This window comes from Ranitomeya variabilis, chromosome 4, assembly GCF_051348905.1.
Source record: "Ranitomeya variabilis isolate aRanVar5 chromosome 4, aRanVar5.hap1, whole genome shotgun sequence".
Classification (NCBI taxonomy): Eukaryota; Metazoa; Chordata; class Amphibia; order Anura; family Dendrobatidae; genus Ranitomeya; species Ranitomeya variabilis.
The window spans coordinates 109,956,467-109,976,119 of NC_135235.1; the positions used below are offsets into that span (position 1 = coordinate 109,956,467).

General features: G+C 46.5%; 1 protein-coding gene across 3 annotated transcripts in view; it reads right to left on the bottom strand.

The window, feature by feature from the left end:
• Positions 1-19,653, bottom strand: part of FAM149B1 (family with sequence similarity 149 member B1) — a 53,203-nt gene that overhangs the window by 31,294 nt on the left and 2,256 nt on the right. For all 3 annotated transcript variants that reach the window (XR_013214515.1, XM_077259108.1, XM_077259109.1), the window contains exons 4-8: positions 15,624-15,747; positions 13,934-14,076; positions 12,316-12,432; positions 8,790-8,954; positions 8,055-8,242 (exon numbers count right to left, since the gene is read on the bottom strand). Coding sequence is in view for 2 of the 3 variants with exons in the window: in XM_077259108.1 (XP_077115223.1) it covers positions 8,055-8,242; positions 8,790-8,954; positions 12,316-12,432; positions 13,934-14,076; positions 15,624-15,747 (737 nt within the window). In the remaining variant the exon portion in view is untranslated. The remainder of the gene's footprint in view (positions 1-8,054; positions 8,243-8,789; positions 8,955-12,315; positions 12,433-13,933; positions 14,077-15,623; positions 15,748-19,653) is intronic.

Genomic DNA, 19,653 nt, shown 5'->3' on the forward strand with positions numbered 1-19,653 from the left:
TGTTCACAACAGCTGTAATTTTGACCAGGGGTGCCTAAAATTTAACAAGCCACTAATATAATATAATATTGTATATATATATATATATATATATATATATATATATATATATATATATATATATATATATATATATATATATACTCACCGGCCACTTTATTAGGTACACCATGCTAGTAACGGGTTGGACCCCCTTTTGCCTTCAGAACTGCCTCAATTCTTCGTGGCATAGATTCAACAAGGTGCTGGAAGCATTCCTCAGAGATTTTGGTCCATATTGACATGATGGCATCACACAGTTGCCGCAGATTTGTCGGCTGCACATCCCAAAGATGCTCCATACAAGGCAGGATGGATCCATGCTTTCATGTTGTTTACGCCAAATTCTGACCCTACCATCCGAATGTCGCAGCAGAAATCGAGACTCATCAGACCAAGCAACGTTTTTCCAATCTTCTACTGTCCAATTTCGATGAGCTTGTACAAATTGTAGCCTCAGTTTCCTGTTCTTAGCTGAAAGGAGTGGTACCCGGTGTGGTCTTCTGCTGCTGTAGCCCATCTGCCTCAAAGTTCGACGCACTGTGCGTTCAGAGATGCTCTTAGGCCTACCTTGGTTGTAACGGGTGGCAATTTGAGTCACTGTTGCCTTTCTATCAGCTCGAACCAGTCTGCCCATTCTCCTCTGACCTCTGGCATCAACAAGGCATTTCCGCCCACAGAACTGCCGCTCACTGGATTTTTTTTCTTTTTCGGACCATTCTCTGTAAACCCTAGAGATGGTTGTGCGTGAAAATCCCAGTAGATCAGCAGTTTCTGAAATACTCAGACCAGCCCTTCTGGCACCAACAACCATGCCACGTTCAAAGGCACTCAAATCACCTTTCTTCCCCATACTGATGCTCGGTTTGAACTGCAGGAGATTGTCTTGACCATGTCTACATGCCTAAATGCACTGAGTTGCCGCCATGTGATTGGCTGATTAGAAATTAAGTGTTAACAAGAAGTTGGACAGGTGTACCTAATAAAGTGACCGGTGAGTGTATTTCGAGAATACATAACCTGAACTAATACTAATACTGCAGGCATTTCCCTTCTCATCCCTGCATCCTTCCTTTCCGATGTCTGGCCATTGTATGTATATTATTGCCATGCTCCAAGTAAGTACGCAATGTATAAATGTCATTAAAAACCATATGTTTCTCCATTTCAGGGTTTGCGGTCTTGGGTTTGTATCCAATTAAAGCCAACACCATCATGTAGTTGATATGTTCTCACTATGTTTGCGTGGATTTTCTCCAGATACTTCGGTTTCCTCCCACACTCCCAAAATACTCTAAAAGGCCAATTTGTTCCTATGTATTGCACTGTATTTGAGTGTGTGACTAATATTGGAAAAACTAGATTGACAAATGTTGGAAAAATAGGGATTTTTGTGTACTCACCGTAAAATCCTTTTCTCCGAGCCATTCATTGGGGGACACAGACCGTGGGTGTATGCTGCTGCCACTAGGAGGCTGACACTAAGTGATACAAAGATAGTTAGCTCTTCCCCTGCAGTATGAACCCTCCTGCTGGCTCTCAGCTAACCAGTTCGGTGCAAAAGCAGTAGGAGATCAATAACAACATATGAGCGTATAGCATGTCACATTACAAATGAGAGTATAGCATGTCAAATTATAAATACAAGCACAAACTAATAATAGGGAGGGAGCTGTGTCCCCCAATGAATGGCTCGGAGAAAAGGATTTTACGGTGAGTACACAAAAATCCCTATTTCTCCTTCGCCTCATTAGGGGACACAGACCGTGGGACATCCCAAAGTAGTCCCTGGGTGGGGACATCATCAGATCAGGCCGGTGTAACCGCTACTTACAAGTGCGTCACCGCGGCCTGCAGAGTCCGCCTGCCCAGACCCACATCTGTGGAAGTGTGGGAATTATAGTGCTTCAAGAATGCATGCGAACTACAGGAATTCGCAAGCTTGAGGCCGTGCTTGCCGACGTCTGGTGTCTAGAGCCCTCAGACAGGGAGATAGGCTGACATCTAGCACGGAAGGACTCCTGGATGGTGAAAAGAATCCACCAGGCTAACATGGCTGATGAAACGGCTAAACTCTTCCTGTGACCATCAGGAAGCCTTCTTACCATCGAGAAGCCCAAGTAAAGTGTCCAACCTTCGGAAGGACGCCGTCCTCGATATGTACAAACTCGGAGCACTCACTTCTTCCAGATTATGGAGAACCCATTCTGTTTTGTGGACTGGAGCCGAAAGAGATGAGAGAAGGACGATGCCCCTGCGACAGTGGGAATACAATACCACCTTGGTAACGAGCGAAGGAGATGGCCTGAGGGCGACCTTGCGTTGATGGTAATAAGGAAAAAGTCTGAAAGAACAGAGTGGCGAGCTCTGAAGATTCATCAGGATGACAGGAACGCAGAGAAACAAGGGGAGCGACCATCCCTGATAGTAAAGTCTGTCCGGATCAAAAAAGGAGTCTACTGTAAGATCCCCAGGACCATTAAGGTCCCCCAGAACTAACGGTACGCGGTAGAGAAGAACTACAGGTGAAGACTCCCCGCTAGAAATTCCATATTTGCAGTTTTGTCGCAATAAGACGGAAAAAATACTAGTACGGCAAGCGAGAGAACCTGACATTGTCAATGTGGGTCTCCCGGGACCCCTGGGGCCCTTTCTGCTTCCAAAAAGATCTCAGAAGTAGTGGAAGAGGGGTTATGGAAATTGGTACCATGGAAGAACCGAGCATGCACTGCGATGGTCTTGGATCTCGAGGTCGAACCATGAACTGGAGTACATTGGTGTTCAATTTGGACGCCATCCGACGTACATCTGGAGTACTCCAGTGAAGGCAGATCTGATGGAAGACTTCCGAGTGAAGTTCCCACTCACTTGAGGAGAAAACCCTGACGGCTGAATATGTCTGCCGCTCAGTGTTCTACTCCAGGGATATGTACTGCTGAGATCACTGAGTGATAGATCTCGGCCCATCAGAGAGTGCGAGGTACCTCGGCCACGGCGCTTGACTGTGGATACCTGCTAGATGGTTGATGTATGGCGCAGCCGTGACATTATCCAATTGAAGACGGATGGTTGACCCGCCTGAAGGCAGTGGACCTGCTGTAGGATTAGCCGTACCGTTCGGATCCCCAGTGCAATGATCGGGAGAAGAAGACTTGCATTGGTATTCCCTAATAACCATTGGACCAGGAGAAGGCTCTAGATGAGGAAGGAGCTTAGAGACTGCCCTTTGAAAGCCTGATTGACTTGCTGAAAACAAGCGGAGCGAAAGAAACTGCTTCCATTGTCGTCTTTTTCCCCAGAACCCTCCTAGCGAGTTGAATGAACCGAGGGAATGAGTGACCAAGTGCCAAGCTCCCTGTTGAAAGGCCACGACCTTGACTCGAGAGAGGATTACCATCCTTCTTGTGCAGGATCATCAGGTCAAAAAGGATCTGCTGGGCTGTGAATGAGGAAAAACTCGTCTAAGTTTAGCTGCTAGCCCAAGTGAGAAGGTATTGCAAGTGATATAGATGACTCAGCGTAGTCCTGGAAGAGCGGCTAGAAAGTCGACCAAATAGGGCAGGACGACCATGCTTCTAGGGTGCAAGAGGCACATGACAACCGCCATGACCTTTGCGACCACTCTGGTGCGGTAGCCAGGCCGAAGGGCAAGGTCGTGACTCGAAAATGCTGTTCGCGAATGGAAGGAGAAGGGATTATTGTAGAGGGGAAAAATAGGAATGTGAGGGTAAAAATGCCGAATGTCGATGGATGCCAGAAACCACATTTTTCTGTTGAAGTAATGGCTGAGCGGAGGAACTCCATTTGAAAAAGGAGGACCTTGTGAAAGGTTGTTAGAAGTTTGAGGTCCAGGATCGGTCTTACTTTTCATTCCCCCTTTTTGGAATCAAGATCCCTTAGATCTAGACTGTCCTGGACAACGCTTCCACTGCTGGTTGTGTCTGTAGAAAAGATGCGATCCCTTGTTAGTCTCCCGCTCAGAAGATTTGATTGGCCAGCTGTACTGTCTTCGGGGAAAGGTTACTTGTGTGAATCGAAGTAGTTAAGGCCTCTGACCAGGAGACTATTGGTCCAGCAACCCATGAGACGACTAAGGAAGGGTAGAACGCTGAACCCGAAGCCACAAGACGGAACGAACCAGATTTGCTATCCGACCGTCTGTGGTATATTAATTGATGATACATCGGGCAGGGACACTGGTAGGTATACCATAAGAAATTCTACCCGGTTAGTCTGCCAAGTGGCAGAATGCGGGGCTGCATCCAGCAGGTCAGGAAAATACAGTGCCTTGCCATCGTCGTGCAGAGTAGAAAATTAGGAACCCTCGATCCACCACCCTCTTAACAGGGAGGAATCGTCCGCTTTCTTGCATCAGCCGCTAAATAGTGGTGATACAAAGAGGGGTGCTCGGAGGCCAGGGCAGGTTGTCTGGCGATAGGCTTGGATGCAGAAGAGGATACATGGAGGCGACACTGCATGTGCTCGTCTGTTGATGGTGTGTGGGGGGTGAGGAAATCGGTGCCCTTTAAAGGACCCGTCGCCCTTAAAAATCAGACCAGGTATGGCATCCCACGTAGAGGCTTCTGTCCAGGGAACCGCTCGTCAATTTGTTGATATAAATAGGCGAGTCCCTCTTTTTCTGAAGCTCTGGCAATCCAAGGCAATATCTGATCCATATTCAGAGCGTTGTTCTCAACAAATCATAGCGGGGAGATCAACGGCGGAGGGCTCCAGAGCTCAGTTAGGGTGACCAGCTTCGGATTGAACATGTGACCTTAAGACCAGTAAATACTGGTCATGCGCCTTTAAGACTAGGGAATACTGGTCGTGCGCCTTTAAGACCAGGGAATACTGGTCGTGCGCCTTTAAGACCAGGGAATACTGGTCTTGTGCCTTTAGGGGGGCATACTGTTCAATGCCTTTAAATGGTCATGTGCCTTTAAGAACCAGGGCATACTGGTCATGTGCCTTTAAGACCAGGGCATACTGGTCATGTGCCTTTAAGACCAGGGCATACTGGTCATGTGCCTTTAAGACCAGGGCATACTGGTCTTGTGCTTTTAAGACCAGGACATACTGGCCATGTGCTTTTAAGACCAGGGCATACTGATCATGTGCCTTTAAGACTAGAACATGCTGGTCATGTGCCTTTAAGACCAGGGCATGCTGGTCATGTGCGTAAGACCAGGGCATACTGGTCACGTGCCTTTAAGACCAGGGCATACTGGTCACGTGCCTTTAAGACCAGGGCATACTGGTCACGTGCCTTTAAGACCAGGGCATACTGGTCACGTGCCTTTAAGACCAGGGCATACTGGTCATGTGCCTTTAAGACCAGGGCATACTGGTCATGTGCCTTTAAGACCAGGGCATACTGGCCATGTGCGTAAGACCAGGGCATACTGGTCACGTGCCTTTAAGACCAGGGCATGCTGGTCATGTGCCTTTAAGACCGGGGCATTTTTCAAGGATTACGCCAGAGGTGAAGCCCCTTGAGGGGAACTAGGTACTCTGGGAAGAGTCGGGATCGGCGGCGGCGGAGGGCTCCTGAGCTCACTTGAACTAAGTACTCTGGGAAAGGTGACCGGTGATGACTTAAAGAGCAGAGAATGCTGGTAATGTGCCCCTTTTAAACTAGGGAACCTTTAAGACCAGGGATGCTGGTCATGTGTTTTAACAAAGCCAGGGAAAGCTGGACATGTACCTATAAGCCCAGCGACTACTGGGCATGGGTCTTTAAGACCAGGAAATGCGGTTATGTACCCTTAAGACCCGTGCCTTTAAGACCGGGATAGGGAACGCTAGTCCCTTTATGCTGCCGGAGTGCGTGCGGGGGAGGGGTGCGGAGGGAGGATTCTCCTTACCGAGATTCTGAGTCCCCCGTCTGGAATAGCGCTGTCTGAGTACCGCCGGTGCAATGCAGCAGCCACTTCCGGACGAGCTCGTGTCCGGAAATGGCAGGAGGATGAAGATGGCCGCCGAGAATAGAGCTCTCGTCCTGAATGAGAGGCGCCTGAATAGGGGGGCGGAGCCTGCAGTGCGGCCTAGCATGGGCTGGAGTTCCAGGTTGCGGCCTACACAAACCCGAAGCCGGGGGCTAAATTTTTTTAAGCCAGCCGGCGCCGAACGGGGGAAAATGCGCAGAGCCCTCCAACCGCTCGAGTCCCGGCACTTACCCCAGTATGCAGCTCTGTTCAGCAGGTCAGAAGGTAGAAAAAGATCCTGTGCTGTTGCTGCAGTTTGGATGGTGCAGGGATAAGAAAAAACCTCAATCCATCGTCCCTTTAGCAGGGAGGAGGAGAGGAACCGTCCGCCTCCTTGTACCATCCGCTCTTAATAGTGGTGGTGCAGTGGGGGCTGCTCGGACACCACGCTGTAGAGTGCCTCTGAACAACCGAGGGTAAAACCTGGTGGGCAGGGCTGATGTCCGGCAATAGGCCTGGCTGCAAAAGAGGATACTGGAGGTGACACACCAGTAATCGTCTGATAAGGGAGGGGGGAGATCGGTGCCCTTGAAGGGGCCCGTCGGCCCTAGAATCAGCTCAGGCAGTGGCTTCCCACGTCGCAGGAGAGGGTACGGAGAGGTGAAACTCCCGTGCTCGCCTGTTGTTGGTTCGGGGAGATCGGAACATGAAAGAATCCGTCGCCCCCTTCGTCCGTTGTAAAAGGTAAATGTAAAAAGAGTTCTTTGGGTCTGAATAGCAGACCAGTCCGTGTGCCTCCTACGGACACTAAGCTTGAACTGGTTAGCTGAGAGCCAGCAGGAGGGTGTATACTGCAGGGGAGGAGCTGAGAGCCAGCAGGAGGGTGTATACTGCAGGGGAGGAGCTGAGAGCCAGCAGGAGGGTGTATACTGCAGGGGAGGAGCTGAGAGCCAGCAGGAGGGTGTATACTGCAGGGGAGGAGCTGAGAGCCAGCAGGAGGGTGTATACTGCAGGGGAGGAGCTGAGAGCCAGCAGGAGGGTGTATACTGCAGGGGAGGAGCTGAGAGCCAGCAGGAGGGTGTATACTGCAGGGGATGAGCTGAGAGCCAGCAGGAGGGTGTATACTGCAGGGGAGGAGCTGAGAGCCAGCAGGAGGGTGTATACTGCAGGGGAGGAGCTGAGAGCCAGCAGGAGGGTGTATACTGCAGGGGATGAGCTGAGAGCCAGCAGGAGGGTGTGTACTGCAGGGGAGGAGCTGAGAGCCAGCAGGAGGGTGTATACTGCAGGGGAGGAGCTGAGAGCCAGCAGGAGGGTGTATACTGCAGGGGAGGAGCTGAGAGCCAGCAGGAGGGTGTATACTGCAGGGGATGAGCTGAGAGCCAGCAAGAGGGTGTATACTGCAGGGGAGGAGCTGAGAGCCAGCAGGAGGGTGTATACTGCAGGGGAGGAGCTGAGAGCCAGCAGGAGGGTGTATACTGCAGGGGAGGAGCTGAGAGCCAGCAGGAGGGTGTATACTGGAGGGGAGGAGCTGAGAGCCAGCAGGAGGGTGTATACTGCAGGGGAGGAGCTGAGAGCCAGCAGGAGGGTGTATACTGCAGGGGATGAGCTGAGAGCCAGCAGGAGGGTGTATACTGCAGGGGATGAGCTGAGAGCCAGCAGGAGGGTGTATACTGGAGGGGAGGAGCTGAGAGCCAGCAGGAGGGTGTATACTGCAGGGGAGGAGCTGAGAGCCAGCAGGAGGGTGTATACTGCAGGGGAGGAGCTGAGAGCCAGCAGGAGGGTGTATACTGCAGGGGAGGAGCTGAGAGCCAGCAGGAGGGTGTATACTGCAGGGGAGGAGCTAACTTTCTTTGTATCACTTAGTGTCAGCCTCCTAGTGGCAGCAGCATACACCCACGGTCTGTGTCCCCCAATGAGGCGAAGGAGAAAAGAGCTGATGTGAATGGTGACAATGCCTGTACAGTGCTGCGGAATAAGTTGTTACTATAAAAGCAATGAGAAATAAATAATAGGATCTACTTTTATACAGACTTTGATGGAAATGGTGTTAGCCATTTCGAAACTGGGATCATTTTACTTCACTTTTCTTACCAGTGACGGATTCTTCCCAGTGTCGGCAAATAAGTTCCTCCAGACACGCCACTGCTTCCTTCCACACATCATCAAACAGGCAAGCCAGCACGGCTACCTTCTTGCAGTACTGTGGGGTAATTGGGGGGTAGCCCATCTTCAAGCTGTCCAAGGACGTCACTCTGTGCCATTCAAAGAATTCATCATCCCTAAGGGACAAAATCAGCCATCAAACATGCAAAGTTTCTTTTGGGGACATTTCTTTGGTTGACATATTTACAAATGGAAATCAGCAGCATACTATAGTAGCAGCAAAGTGGTTCTTCACACTCTGCCGAAAAATATCCATGTGTAACTAGACATGCGCTGCGGATTATAATTCTACAGCTCATCAATTGATGTTATAGTACTGTGCCTTCAGTCTGATTTTCCCCATTGAGTTACAAATGGAAAAGTAAAAATCTGCTACAAAACCCAATTGTTGCATTTTTTTCTGTGGATTACTTGTAAATTCACAGAAAATCTGGACATTGTTTGGATATGAACAACCAAATATTTTTTAAAAGCTACACTAAATAAAATACCAAGTAAATTATAAAGTTGTAAACTGTTCTTCGTACAAAGATTATATTAGATTTACAAACATTTATTTTATTTTAAGCCATCATCCACCATTCTAACAAATTACATAAGAAGAGAATACCAATGCCAAATGCCCTTCTTCACCCAACGCATGTCACTCTTATAAATACTCACTTATCTCGACTGTCAAAAGCCAAATACTCCTCCATTGTTCCATCTGACATTATTACCCCCACATCATTGTCATCTTCATCCTCATCAGTACAGAATGAAAAAGACACCGGGGCACGGCTGTCACTACGGGTGGAGATAGGAAACCCGATGCCAAAAATACCCAACCTGGAATATACAATACACCATAAATACAGACATGCAGGGGCAGCTAGAATAACTCTTCATTGTCCATACATAAAAAGATCCACTTAGACAAGACAACAGTCAGTAAATCAGTGACAAGACATACTGTATTTTTCGGACTATAAGTCGACACAGCCAGGTTTTAGAAGAGGAAATTAGAAAAAAAATTGAAGCAAAAAATGTGGTCAATTCTGTACTTAATATTCCCTATTCTCGTACATATGGTCCCCCTCATCCCCATCCTGGTATGCATGGCTCCCTCATCCCTATCCTAGTATGACTGGCCCCATCCTTATCCCAATATGCAGGGACTCCATCTCCGTCCTGGTTTGCATGGCCCCATCATTATTCTGGTATGATGATTGGCCCCCCATTTCTATCCTGGTATGCATGGTCCCCTCATCCCTATCCTGGCATGCATGGTCCCCTCATCCCCATCCTGATATGCATGGCCCCCTCATCCCCACCCTGATATGCATGCCCCCCTAATCCTTATCCTGGTATGCATGAGCCCCTCATCCCTATCATGGCATGCATGGCTCCCTCATCCCTACCCTAATATGCATGGCCCCCTCATCCCTATCCTGATATGCAGGGACCCCATCATTATTCTGGTATGATGATTGCACCCATCCCTATCCTGGTATGCAGTGCCCCCATCTCCAACCTGGTATGCAGGGCCCCCATCTCCATCCTTGTATGCAGGGCCCCCCCATCTCCATCCTGGTATGCAGGGCCCCTCATCTCCAACCTGGTATGCATGGCCCCATCCTTATTTTGGTGTGATTCCCGCCTCCCCATCCTGGTATGTATGGCCCCCATCAGAAAAAAAAAAAGATAAATCATTACACTTACTTTCCTGCGCTCCCTCGCAGCTTCCGATGCCAGCAGATGTTTTATGCTAGTAAGCAGCACATGGCAGTGACGTCGTGTGCTGCTTACAAGCAGAGCACAGCTGCCGGAATACTCACTGCTCTCCACGCTGGAACTATGTGCGTGGAGGGCAGTGAGTATTCATTGCTTTTTTGTAGTGAGCAGTGTCAGCTGCAGCCGCCAGGCTTTCAAGTGTGCCGCTACTAAACGGAATGAATATTCACTACATTTCACGCCTATGTAATATAATAAAAATGTAAATAATGTAAAGTGCTGTGGAATATGTTGGTGCTATATAAATAAAATGTATTATTATTCCATGCCCATGGGAGTGGAATGGAGTGAATATTCATTTCTCTTTAGCAGCGGGCACATGAGTTAGCCGCAGCAGCTGGCTCTTGCCTCCTGTGACCTGACGCTGCAGCTCCCCCACCTTCCCACCACAGCCATAGCAGGTACCATACATCCGGACTATAAGACGCAACCCCCATTTTCCTTCACATTTTTTGGAGGAAAATAGTGCGTCTGAGGCTATGTGCACACGTTCAGGATTTTTCGTGTTTTTTCGGCCATTTTCCGCAGAAAAAACACTAAAAAAAGCGCTTACATAAGCATCCCATCATTTTTAATGCATTCCACAATTTTTGTGCACATGATGCATTTTTTCCGCGAAAAAAACGCATCGCGGTAAAAAAATGCAGCATGTTCATTAATTTTGCGGATTTTTTGCGTTTTTGCCACTACATTATTGCATTGGGGAAGCTCCGGAAGAAAACGCAAAAAAAAAAAACGCAGTAAAAATGCAAAAAAAAGCAAACGGATTTCTTGCAGAAAAAGTCCGGTTTTGTTCAGGAAAATTCTGGAGAGATTCCTGAACGTGTGCACATAGCCTTAAAGTCCGAAAAATACGGTATTTTTATATTGATCACCAGAATCTACCGCAGCTCCAACGCTGCCACTTCGATAGATCGGAAAAGGTGATCTGACGACTACCAGCCACCTGACCCTGCAGCCAATCAGTAGTCAGGTCCCTGGTAGTTTTCACACCATCAATTCCAGTCCAGCAGAGGCCATTGGAGCAGCATCTATCTTTGATAGGGGCAGCTTTTCCACTTGTAATCTGGATACCAGAGTGGAAAACCCCTTTAAAAGGGAACCTGTCACCCCCAAAATCGAAGGTGTGCTAAGCCCACCAGCATCAGGCGCTTATCTACAGCATTCTGTAATGCTGTAGGATAAGCCCCCGATGTATCCTGAAAGATGAGAAAAAGAGGTTAGATTATACTCACCCAGGGGCGGTCCCGGTACGATGTGCATCGTGGTCCGGTCCGGGGCCTCCCATCTTCTTACGATGACGTCCTCTTCTTCTCTTCACGCTGCGGCTCCGACGCAGGCGTACTTTGCCCTGTTGAGGGCAGAGCAAAGTACTGCAGTGCTCAGGCGCAGGGAAAGGTCAGAGAGGCCCGGCACCTGCGCACTGCAGTACTTTGCTCTGCCCTCAACAGGGCAGACAAAGTACGCCTGCGCCGGAGCCGCAGAGTGAAGACAAGAAGATGACGTCATCTGATGAAGATAGGAGGCGCCGGACCGGACCGGGACCGCCCCTGGGTGAGTATAATCTAACCTCTTTTTCTCATCTTTCAGGATACATCGGGGGCTTATCTACAGCATTCCAGAATGCTGTAGATAAGCCCCTGATGCTGGTGGGCTTACCTCAACTTCCATTTTGGGGGTGACAGGTTCCCTTTAAAATAAAATATGGACACATCATTTTTGGAAAACGCTGAAAGAAAAGGTTACAAAAAAAAAGAAATTAAGGGGTTGTCCACTGCTCAGATAATCCCTTCTCAATCACCATAGTTCACCAATGTAAATTAATAACATCTATACTCACCCCCGAGAGCGACATCTGAGCCTGCTCTCCCAGGGCTAGCATGACATTATTGTGTCAAGGGAGCCCAGCAGCAAATCAGAGACTGCTTCCCTCACACTTCCTTCGGACGTAACTGATGTTCAGAGGAAGTCAGAGGGCAGCAGCAGATCTCCCTTCTTCTGGGTGTCAGTTTCATCCAAATGAAGTGAAAGTGAAGCAGCTGCTTATTGGCTGCAGGGCTCATGTGATATAACACCGTCATTTGAGCCCCGGGAGAGCAGGAGCTGAAGTTGCTGGAACAGCGCCCCCACCAGAGATGAATATAGGTGTTATTATCTTACATGAGGGTTATGCGGTGATTGAGAAGAGGTTTTTCGAGTAGTGGATACCCCCCTTTAACTGTTTTCAGGCCCTAAACATGAGAATCTCAATGATTTCACTACAAGGTAGTCAGGCATTTCCATCATCCACATGCACTAATATATATTCTCACATCGTGTGGAAAGTGGTCAGTGCAGCAATGAAAAACATACTGTTTCCATGTACTCACCACATACTTATGTCATATATTACTTTTTGTGTGTAATTTATACTTACTCACTGGACTCTTTTGCGAGGGTAGCACTGAAGGGTATTGTAGCAGAAGCTTCAGAATGACTGCAGTACCAGCTGTATCCATCATCAGCAGGGGGCACTACCTGTTTGCCTTGTATTCTGAAATGTACCCAGATGAACACATTAGAGCAACAGATAATAAACACATTTTTTTTCATACTACAATAAGTTAATCAATAATTATTGTGCATGAGTAGTATGCTTTTTAAGAGAATTCCTTAAAGGGAATCAGTCACCAGGTTTTTGACCCCTAATCTGGTAGGTGTAAAACAGAGACAGAGATCCTGATTCCAGCGATGTGTCACTTAATGGGCTGCTTGCTGTATTTTTGATAAATCCAAAGATTATCACTAAAGGATTAGTAAACCTGCTGTCAGGTAGTCCTCCATATTCAGAAACTCTGTATAATCCCGCCCCACCACTGATTGTCAGCTTCCATGCTGCTTTCAGATTACATAACAAAACCTGCTGACATATTCCCTTTAAGGTGTGAAATTGGCTATGAAGGGTTACCACTCTTTGGCTGCTTCTGCACTAGTAATCCACCTAATCTATTTTATCAGATTTATTGAAGGGAATCTGTTAGTAGGATCAGTCCTCCTAAGCCGTCTATAGAAAGTTCAATAAAATGACATCTTGATATCTGTAATCCGATGTCTTATCCAGAGAAATCCACATTTTTATTAATATCTAAGGAGTTGTTAAGATTTATGGGTCAGACACACCTGAGAATCTGCCTCCTAAGATTACTGTAAATTAAATGAAAGGGGTTGTTACCAGTCTGAGACATGTAGATCAGGAAAGCAGACTGTCAGTCATTACATGGCTCACACTGGTAATACCACCATTCATTTATAATAACCTCTGGAGGCAGATTCTCAGGGAGATCTATGTCTGACCCAAAGATCTTAACAGCTCCTTTACATATTAAGAAAAATGTGGATTTCTCTGGAATAAGACATTGGATCAAATATATTAAGGTATCATGTTATTCAGATTCCTATGACCTGCGTGCCCATTTAGACAGCTTAGGAGTGCTGATCCTACTGAAAGATTCCCCTTAAGCTAAATAAGCCAGGAACTCAGCGAACCAGTCATGCACAATATTGATTAAATCATTTATAATTTGCGTCTTACTTTACAAAGAATGTGGCTTAAAAATGCGACACTGGGCACCCAAATTTTAGTGCAAACTAATGGCACCTAATAAGATAATCTGTAGATGTATGAGCCAATGTGATGAATCTGATGTGTTTTCAGGCCAGGTTCAGGTGATGGTATCTCATGGTATACGGATTGTTGGCAGAGGCTGACCGCGGGTGTCCTGATGCGAAGTTACACCCTTATTGGCATATATGAGGCTGTCAATCCGGGTAGGAAGCCCAGTGGTCAGTCCGTACAGTCTGGTTTGTATACAGACGATGAAATACGACCGTGTTAAGTATAAGGTTATACTAGGTAGGATGAGCACACCAGCTCCATTATCCACAGATATCTCTGACCGTGTAAGAAATATAGCAGGGGTGTTAGTGCATTTCTCTTCACAGATTTAATCTCCTAAAGGACACAAGAAACAATCAGCTCGCAGCGAGTGAAATACCGCAGATGTGGGAAGGACGACGTCCATTGATGGCACTCTTCTTGCAGACCTTCCACAAGCGTGCTGGCTTTCTGCTCATACAGCAGCTCATCAATCTGCTTAAAAATCTTCTGCACTTGTCTAGTTGCGGCCTGGTCAAACTCCTGCCAAATGAGACCACACAGGATCAGAATCCAAAACAGCACGGCGTCTTAATCTCATTACTGTCCAGTTATCTGCATAATGAAGGTCAGTGTCTAAGCTAAAGCTTTCTTTCAGAAGGTAGAAGGTGCAAGAATAAAAGCAAAATGAGCAAATGTGTCCGGATAAGGTGTTATATGAGCATGCTCGGGTGCTAACAGAATGTCTTCGGCGTGCTCGAAAAATATGTTCGAGTCCCCGCGCCTGCATGGCTCCCAAACAGGCAATCCCTGCATCTGTTGCGGCTGTCAAACAGCCATGAGAAACTCAGAAGCGGGGACTCGAACACATTTTTCGAGCACACTGAAGACACTCGGTTAGCACACGAGCATGCTCGGATAACACTTTATCCGAGCATGTTCACTCATCACTAGTTGTCATCCTCACAGACAGACAAATGGCTCAAACACGTTTTATGATTCCAAAAGAAAAAAAAAAAGGAAATAATGTGCAGTTGTCAGAACTGGTTTACTTGAGATTAATAGAAAAAACATATTTAATGGTAAAGTTGAAAATGGACAGACCTAGTAATGGGCTCCAGGTTGGAGATGTGAGAAGTGTCTGGATGATGACCCGTTTCCCTGCAGAAATAAACCTGCTGGCTATTTCTGCTAAGCTACATTCACACATGCGGGACAGGTCCATGTGCTGTGCGATTCTTTCTAGGACAGCTCCCAGACTCAGAGTGTCACAGATCTATTCACACATCCGTAAAAATGATGAATCCAGGTGTGAGATCTGTGCGAATCAATGCATTCCTTATTCTCTGTGTCTGCGGATCAGAATCGGCCATACAAGACAACGAGGATCCAGGAAACACAGATGCAAATCAGAAAACAGACAGGATTCAGTTTTGCTTCCATGTCTCACAGATCTGTTCCATAGTGATAAATTTGACTAAAAGCAAGTGACCTTTCTGGGGTCTTTTTACTGACTTGGGAACACACACCTCTGTAGTGCAAAAAAACAAAAATGGATTAAAAAAAATAAATAGATGCAACTAGGAAATCCAGTCCATTTCTTATGGATGTCACACTGACACGGATGGGTGAATGTAGACTTCTGCACTAACTGCTGATTATTGCCAAAAGAAAAAGATCCCGAGTAGTGTTCCTCCTTCTAGAATATTAACGTACCCCTATGAGGCACAGAAGATCATTTCAGCTCCATCTTGCATAGTGGATTCAGTGGTGTGACAATAACCCAAACCAGCGCATAATCTACAGACTACTGCCCCAATGAGAGGCAATAATCCCCTATTTCCTCCTAACAATGATTCTATGGTTTTTACATTTATTTTTATTCATGGCACACTCTTGGATAAAATGCTTTGGTCTCCGTGATTTGTCCAGCGTGCTTAGCCATACTATGCCAAGTCCTAAAAAATGGGTGGTGGTATTTCGGGTGTGGGAAAACAAATCTGCACCTAAAGACCAGATGCCCATGTAATGTAATGTCAGATGACTAATAGAACCATACGCTCTGTACACACAAAGCTGTCATTTCTTACATCGAAGCCCCAGGACAAAACAGAGCTGTCGTCTGTAGAAAGGCCGGCACAACTCTGAAATTCCGACCATGAAACCTCGGTGTCATCCCTGGGGGGCCCAGAGTTTCCGGAAACGTCCGATTTACTGAAAATATAATTATAAAAGACAGATCTTTATGGATGCATCACAATAACCGCCATAGATATATCAGGGTTATTACAGGTAAAATTGCAAAGTACTTGAAAAAACAAGCAATACTTTTTATTAACATTTTTCTCTGTTCTCAAGAAGGGCGAGATTTTCCATTTTATTGTTAATCACCTGATGCCTCCTGTAAGTTATCTGCCACCACATCGGGGGCCGAACATGCGCAGCACTTGCAAAATCTTTCCAATAAAGTTGCTATGCACTGCGCTAAATCCGGACAGATCGCTGGAGAGTACTTTTAACTCCCGATTCGGCCAACTTCAGTGCCACTTTCCTTCTGCTGTTTCTTAGGCCAGTCTCACACGTCCAGATAATTCCGGTACCGGAGAAAATGGTACCGGAGTTATCCGTGTCTGTGTGCTCACGTGGCACACGTGCGGGAGCCGTGTGCCGCCCGAGGACCACACGGACCGTGCAGGAGAGACAGCGCTACAGTAAGCGCTGTCCCCAGCGTGTGGTGCTGAAGGCGGCATTCATCTCTTGTCCCCTGCAGCGCTCAAAGGAGAGAAGAGATGAAAAATCAAATTTTTTTTGTTAAAAATAAAGTTTGGGGGTCACCTCCCGCCTCCCACCCCGGGAGGTGGGAGGTGACCCACAAACTTTATTTTTAACAAAAAAAAATTTTCATTTTTCATCTCTTCTCTCCGAGCGCAGCAGGGGACAAGAGATGAATGCCGCCTTCAGCACCACATGCTGGGGACAGCGCTTACTGTAGCACTGTCTCCTGCACGGTCCGTGTGGTCCTCAGGCTGCACATGGGCGGCACACGGCTGCCGCACGTGTGCCACACTGATGGGCCACGTGAGCACACGGACACGGATAACTCCGGTACCGTTTTCTCCGGTACCGGAATTATCTGGACGTGTGAGACTGGCCTTAGGCAAATCTGGCTCATAGAGAGGCATCAGAGAGCGCAGCTACTGCCAGTGGTGCAACTACGTCAGTGTAGCAGGAGCGCACCCCTTACCCAGCCTGAAAGAAGCCCGGGGAGCAGTGAGCTCACATTCGGCAAAATGTAACAACCCATTTAATTCATATCATACAGTGGGGCAAAAAAGTATTTAGTCATTCAGCAATAGTGCAAGTTCCACCACTTAAAAAGATGAGAGGCGTCTGTAATTTACATCATAGGTAGACCTCAACTATGGGAGACAAACTGAGAAAAAAAAAATCCAGAAAATCACATTGTCTGTTTTTTTTATCATTTTATTTGCATATTATGGTGGAAAATAAGTATTTGGTCAGAAACAAAATTTCATCTCAATACTTTGTAATATATCCTTTGTTGGCAATCACAGAGGTCAAACGTTTTCTGTAAGTCTTCACAAGGTTGCCACACACTGTTGTTGGTATGTTGGCCCATTCCTCCATGCAGATCTCCTCTAGAGCAGTGATGTTTTTGGCTTTTCGCTTGGCAACACGGACTTTCAACTCCCTCCAAAGGTTTTCTATAGGGTTGAGATCTGGAGACTGGCTAGGCCACTCCAGGACCTTGAAATGCTTCTTACGAAGCCACTCCTTCGTTGCCCTGGCGGTGTGCTTTGGATCATTGTCATGTTGAAAGACCCAGCCATGTTTCATCTTCAATGCCCTTGCTGATGGAAGGAGGTTTACACTCAAAATCTCACGATACATGGCCCCATTCATTCTTTCATGTACCCGGATCAGTCGTCCTGGCCCCTTTGCAGAGAAACAGCCCCAAAGCATGATGTTTCCACCACCATGCTTTACCTGTAGGTATGGTGTTTGATGGATGCAACTCAGTATTCTTTTTCCTCCAAACACGACAAGTTGTGTTTCTACCAAACAGTTCCAGTTTGGTTTCATCAGACCATAGGACATTCTCCCAAAACTCCTCTGGATCATCCAAATGCTCTCTAGCAAACTTCAGACGGGCCCGGACATGTACTGGCTTAAGCAGTGGGACACGTCTGGCACTGCAGGATCTGAGTCCATGGTGGCATAGTGTGTTACTTATGGTAGGCCTTGTTACATTGGTCCCAGCTCTCTGCAGTTCATTCACTAGGTCCCCCCGCGTGGTTCTGGGATTTTTGCTCACCGTTCTTGTGATCATTCTGACCCCACGGGGTGGGATTTTGCGTGGAGCCCCAGATCGAGGGAGATTATCAGTGGTCTTGAATGTCTTCCATTTTCTAATTATTGCTCCCACTGTTGATTTCTTCACTCCAAGCTGGTTGGCTATTGCAGATTCAGTCTTCCCAGCCTGGTGCAGGGCTACAATTTTGTTTCTGGTGTCCTTTGACAGCTCTTTGGTCTTCACCATAGTGGAGTTTGGAGTCAGACTGTTTGAGGGTGTGCACAGGTGTCTTTTTATACTGATAACAAGTTTAAACAGGTGCCATTACTACAGGTAATGAGTGGAGGAAAGAGGAGACTCTTAAAGAAGAAGTTACAGGTCTGTGAGAGCCAGAAATCTTGATTGTTTGTTTCTGACCAAGTACTTATTTTCCACCATAATATGCAAATAAAATGATAAAAAAACAGACAATGTGATTTTCTGGATTTTTATTTCTCAGTTTGTCTCCCATAGTTGAGGTCTACCTATGATGTAAATTACAGACGCCTCTCATCTTTTTAAGTGGTGGAACTTGCACTATTGCTGAATGACTAAATACTTTTTTGCCCCACTGTATATGAAAATTGTCTATTACACGGCATTGCCAGTTGTATTTTTTTGCCTATGGCTCAGAATAGTCTAAAAAAATTTAAAAAAGCAATATTCATATTACTGATCCACCACTGCTTCCATTTCAATGCTACTTGGTCCATCATTAATTTCTAATTTTTTATCTCATCTCGAAAGTCAATGAATGTCCAACCACTGCACCGGGGATTATTTATAACATATCCTGTGTAAACACACCGGATCAGCCATGGTTTTCTAATCCTGTGCAACTCTTTAACGTCTGCACATTGCAGTAACTTCAATTTCTAGTTCTTCTGAGCATAAGTTCATTGTAGCCTTCCATACCTGTGCTATAAAGATGGTGGCATTTATTATGGTCTCCATCTGTTGGAGTTCACTCATTTCAAAGCTTGATATCATGAGATGCTCTCCTATAAACCACTGATGTAGTGCCTGGCATTTTACATTACATTATCATCTTAGATAAACTTGTCAATTTTCATCTAACTTAATTTAATCTAAATTTATTCCCTGGTGGAGTAAGATTTGTGGCATAGCGGATGCCGCTGATTGTCATGAATTTGATGGGCGGTGGTCTGCACGCCCCAATCCGGGGACCAAGTCGCACCAATATTTTGTGCCTTTTCACAGTTTTTTCACCACTGAATTCTGGCATAAAGACTTTGATGAATCAGGACATGAGTGTATATGAGGGTGCCTGGACATGTTATGGTAAAGTGCCAAGTGGCGAAAAAATCTGCAGCAAAAACACCATATGTGTACAGGAAGAGAGGTTGTAAGACTGACTGCGGATTAGTCACATTACAGCAGAACATAAGGTTAAAAAAATGGACTTTACATACCGTATATGCTTCAGATCCAATTATTTTGAGAGGAATACACTAACAACCATTTCCTAACATAGATAGCCTCTCTGATGCTGGTAATATTGCTAAGACATTGATAGAATTAGTCATGGAGTCTAAGGTTAAGTTCCCACGATGAGTTTTTGATGCTGGGTATTTTCACTGCATAAAAACCGCTTAAGGTATGTGCCCACAATCTGGAGGTGCTGCAGTTCTGACGCTGTGTACTTATGCACCGTCAAACCCACAGCGGCCAGATGTCACAGCATAGTGGATGGGATTTCAACAAATCTCATGTCCACTATGCGTCCACAGACACCCGTGGAGATG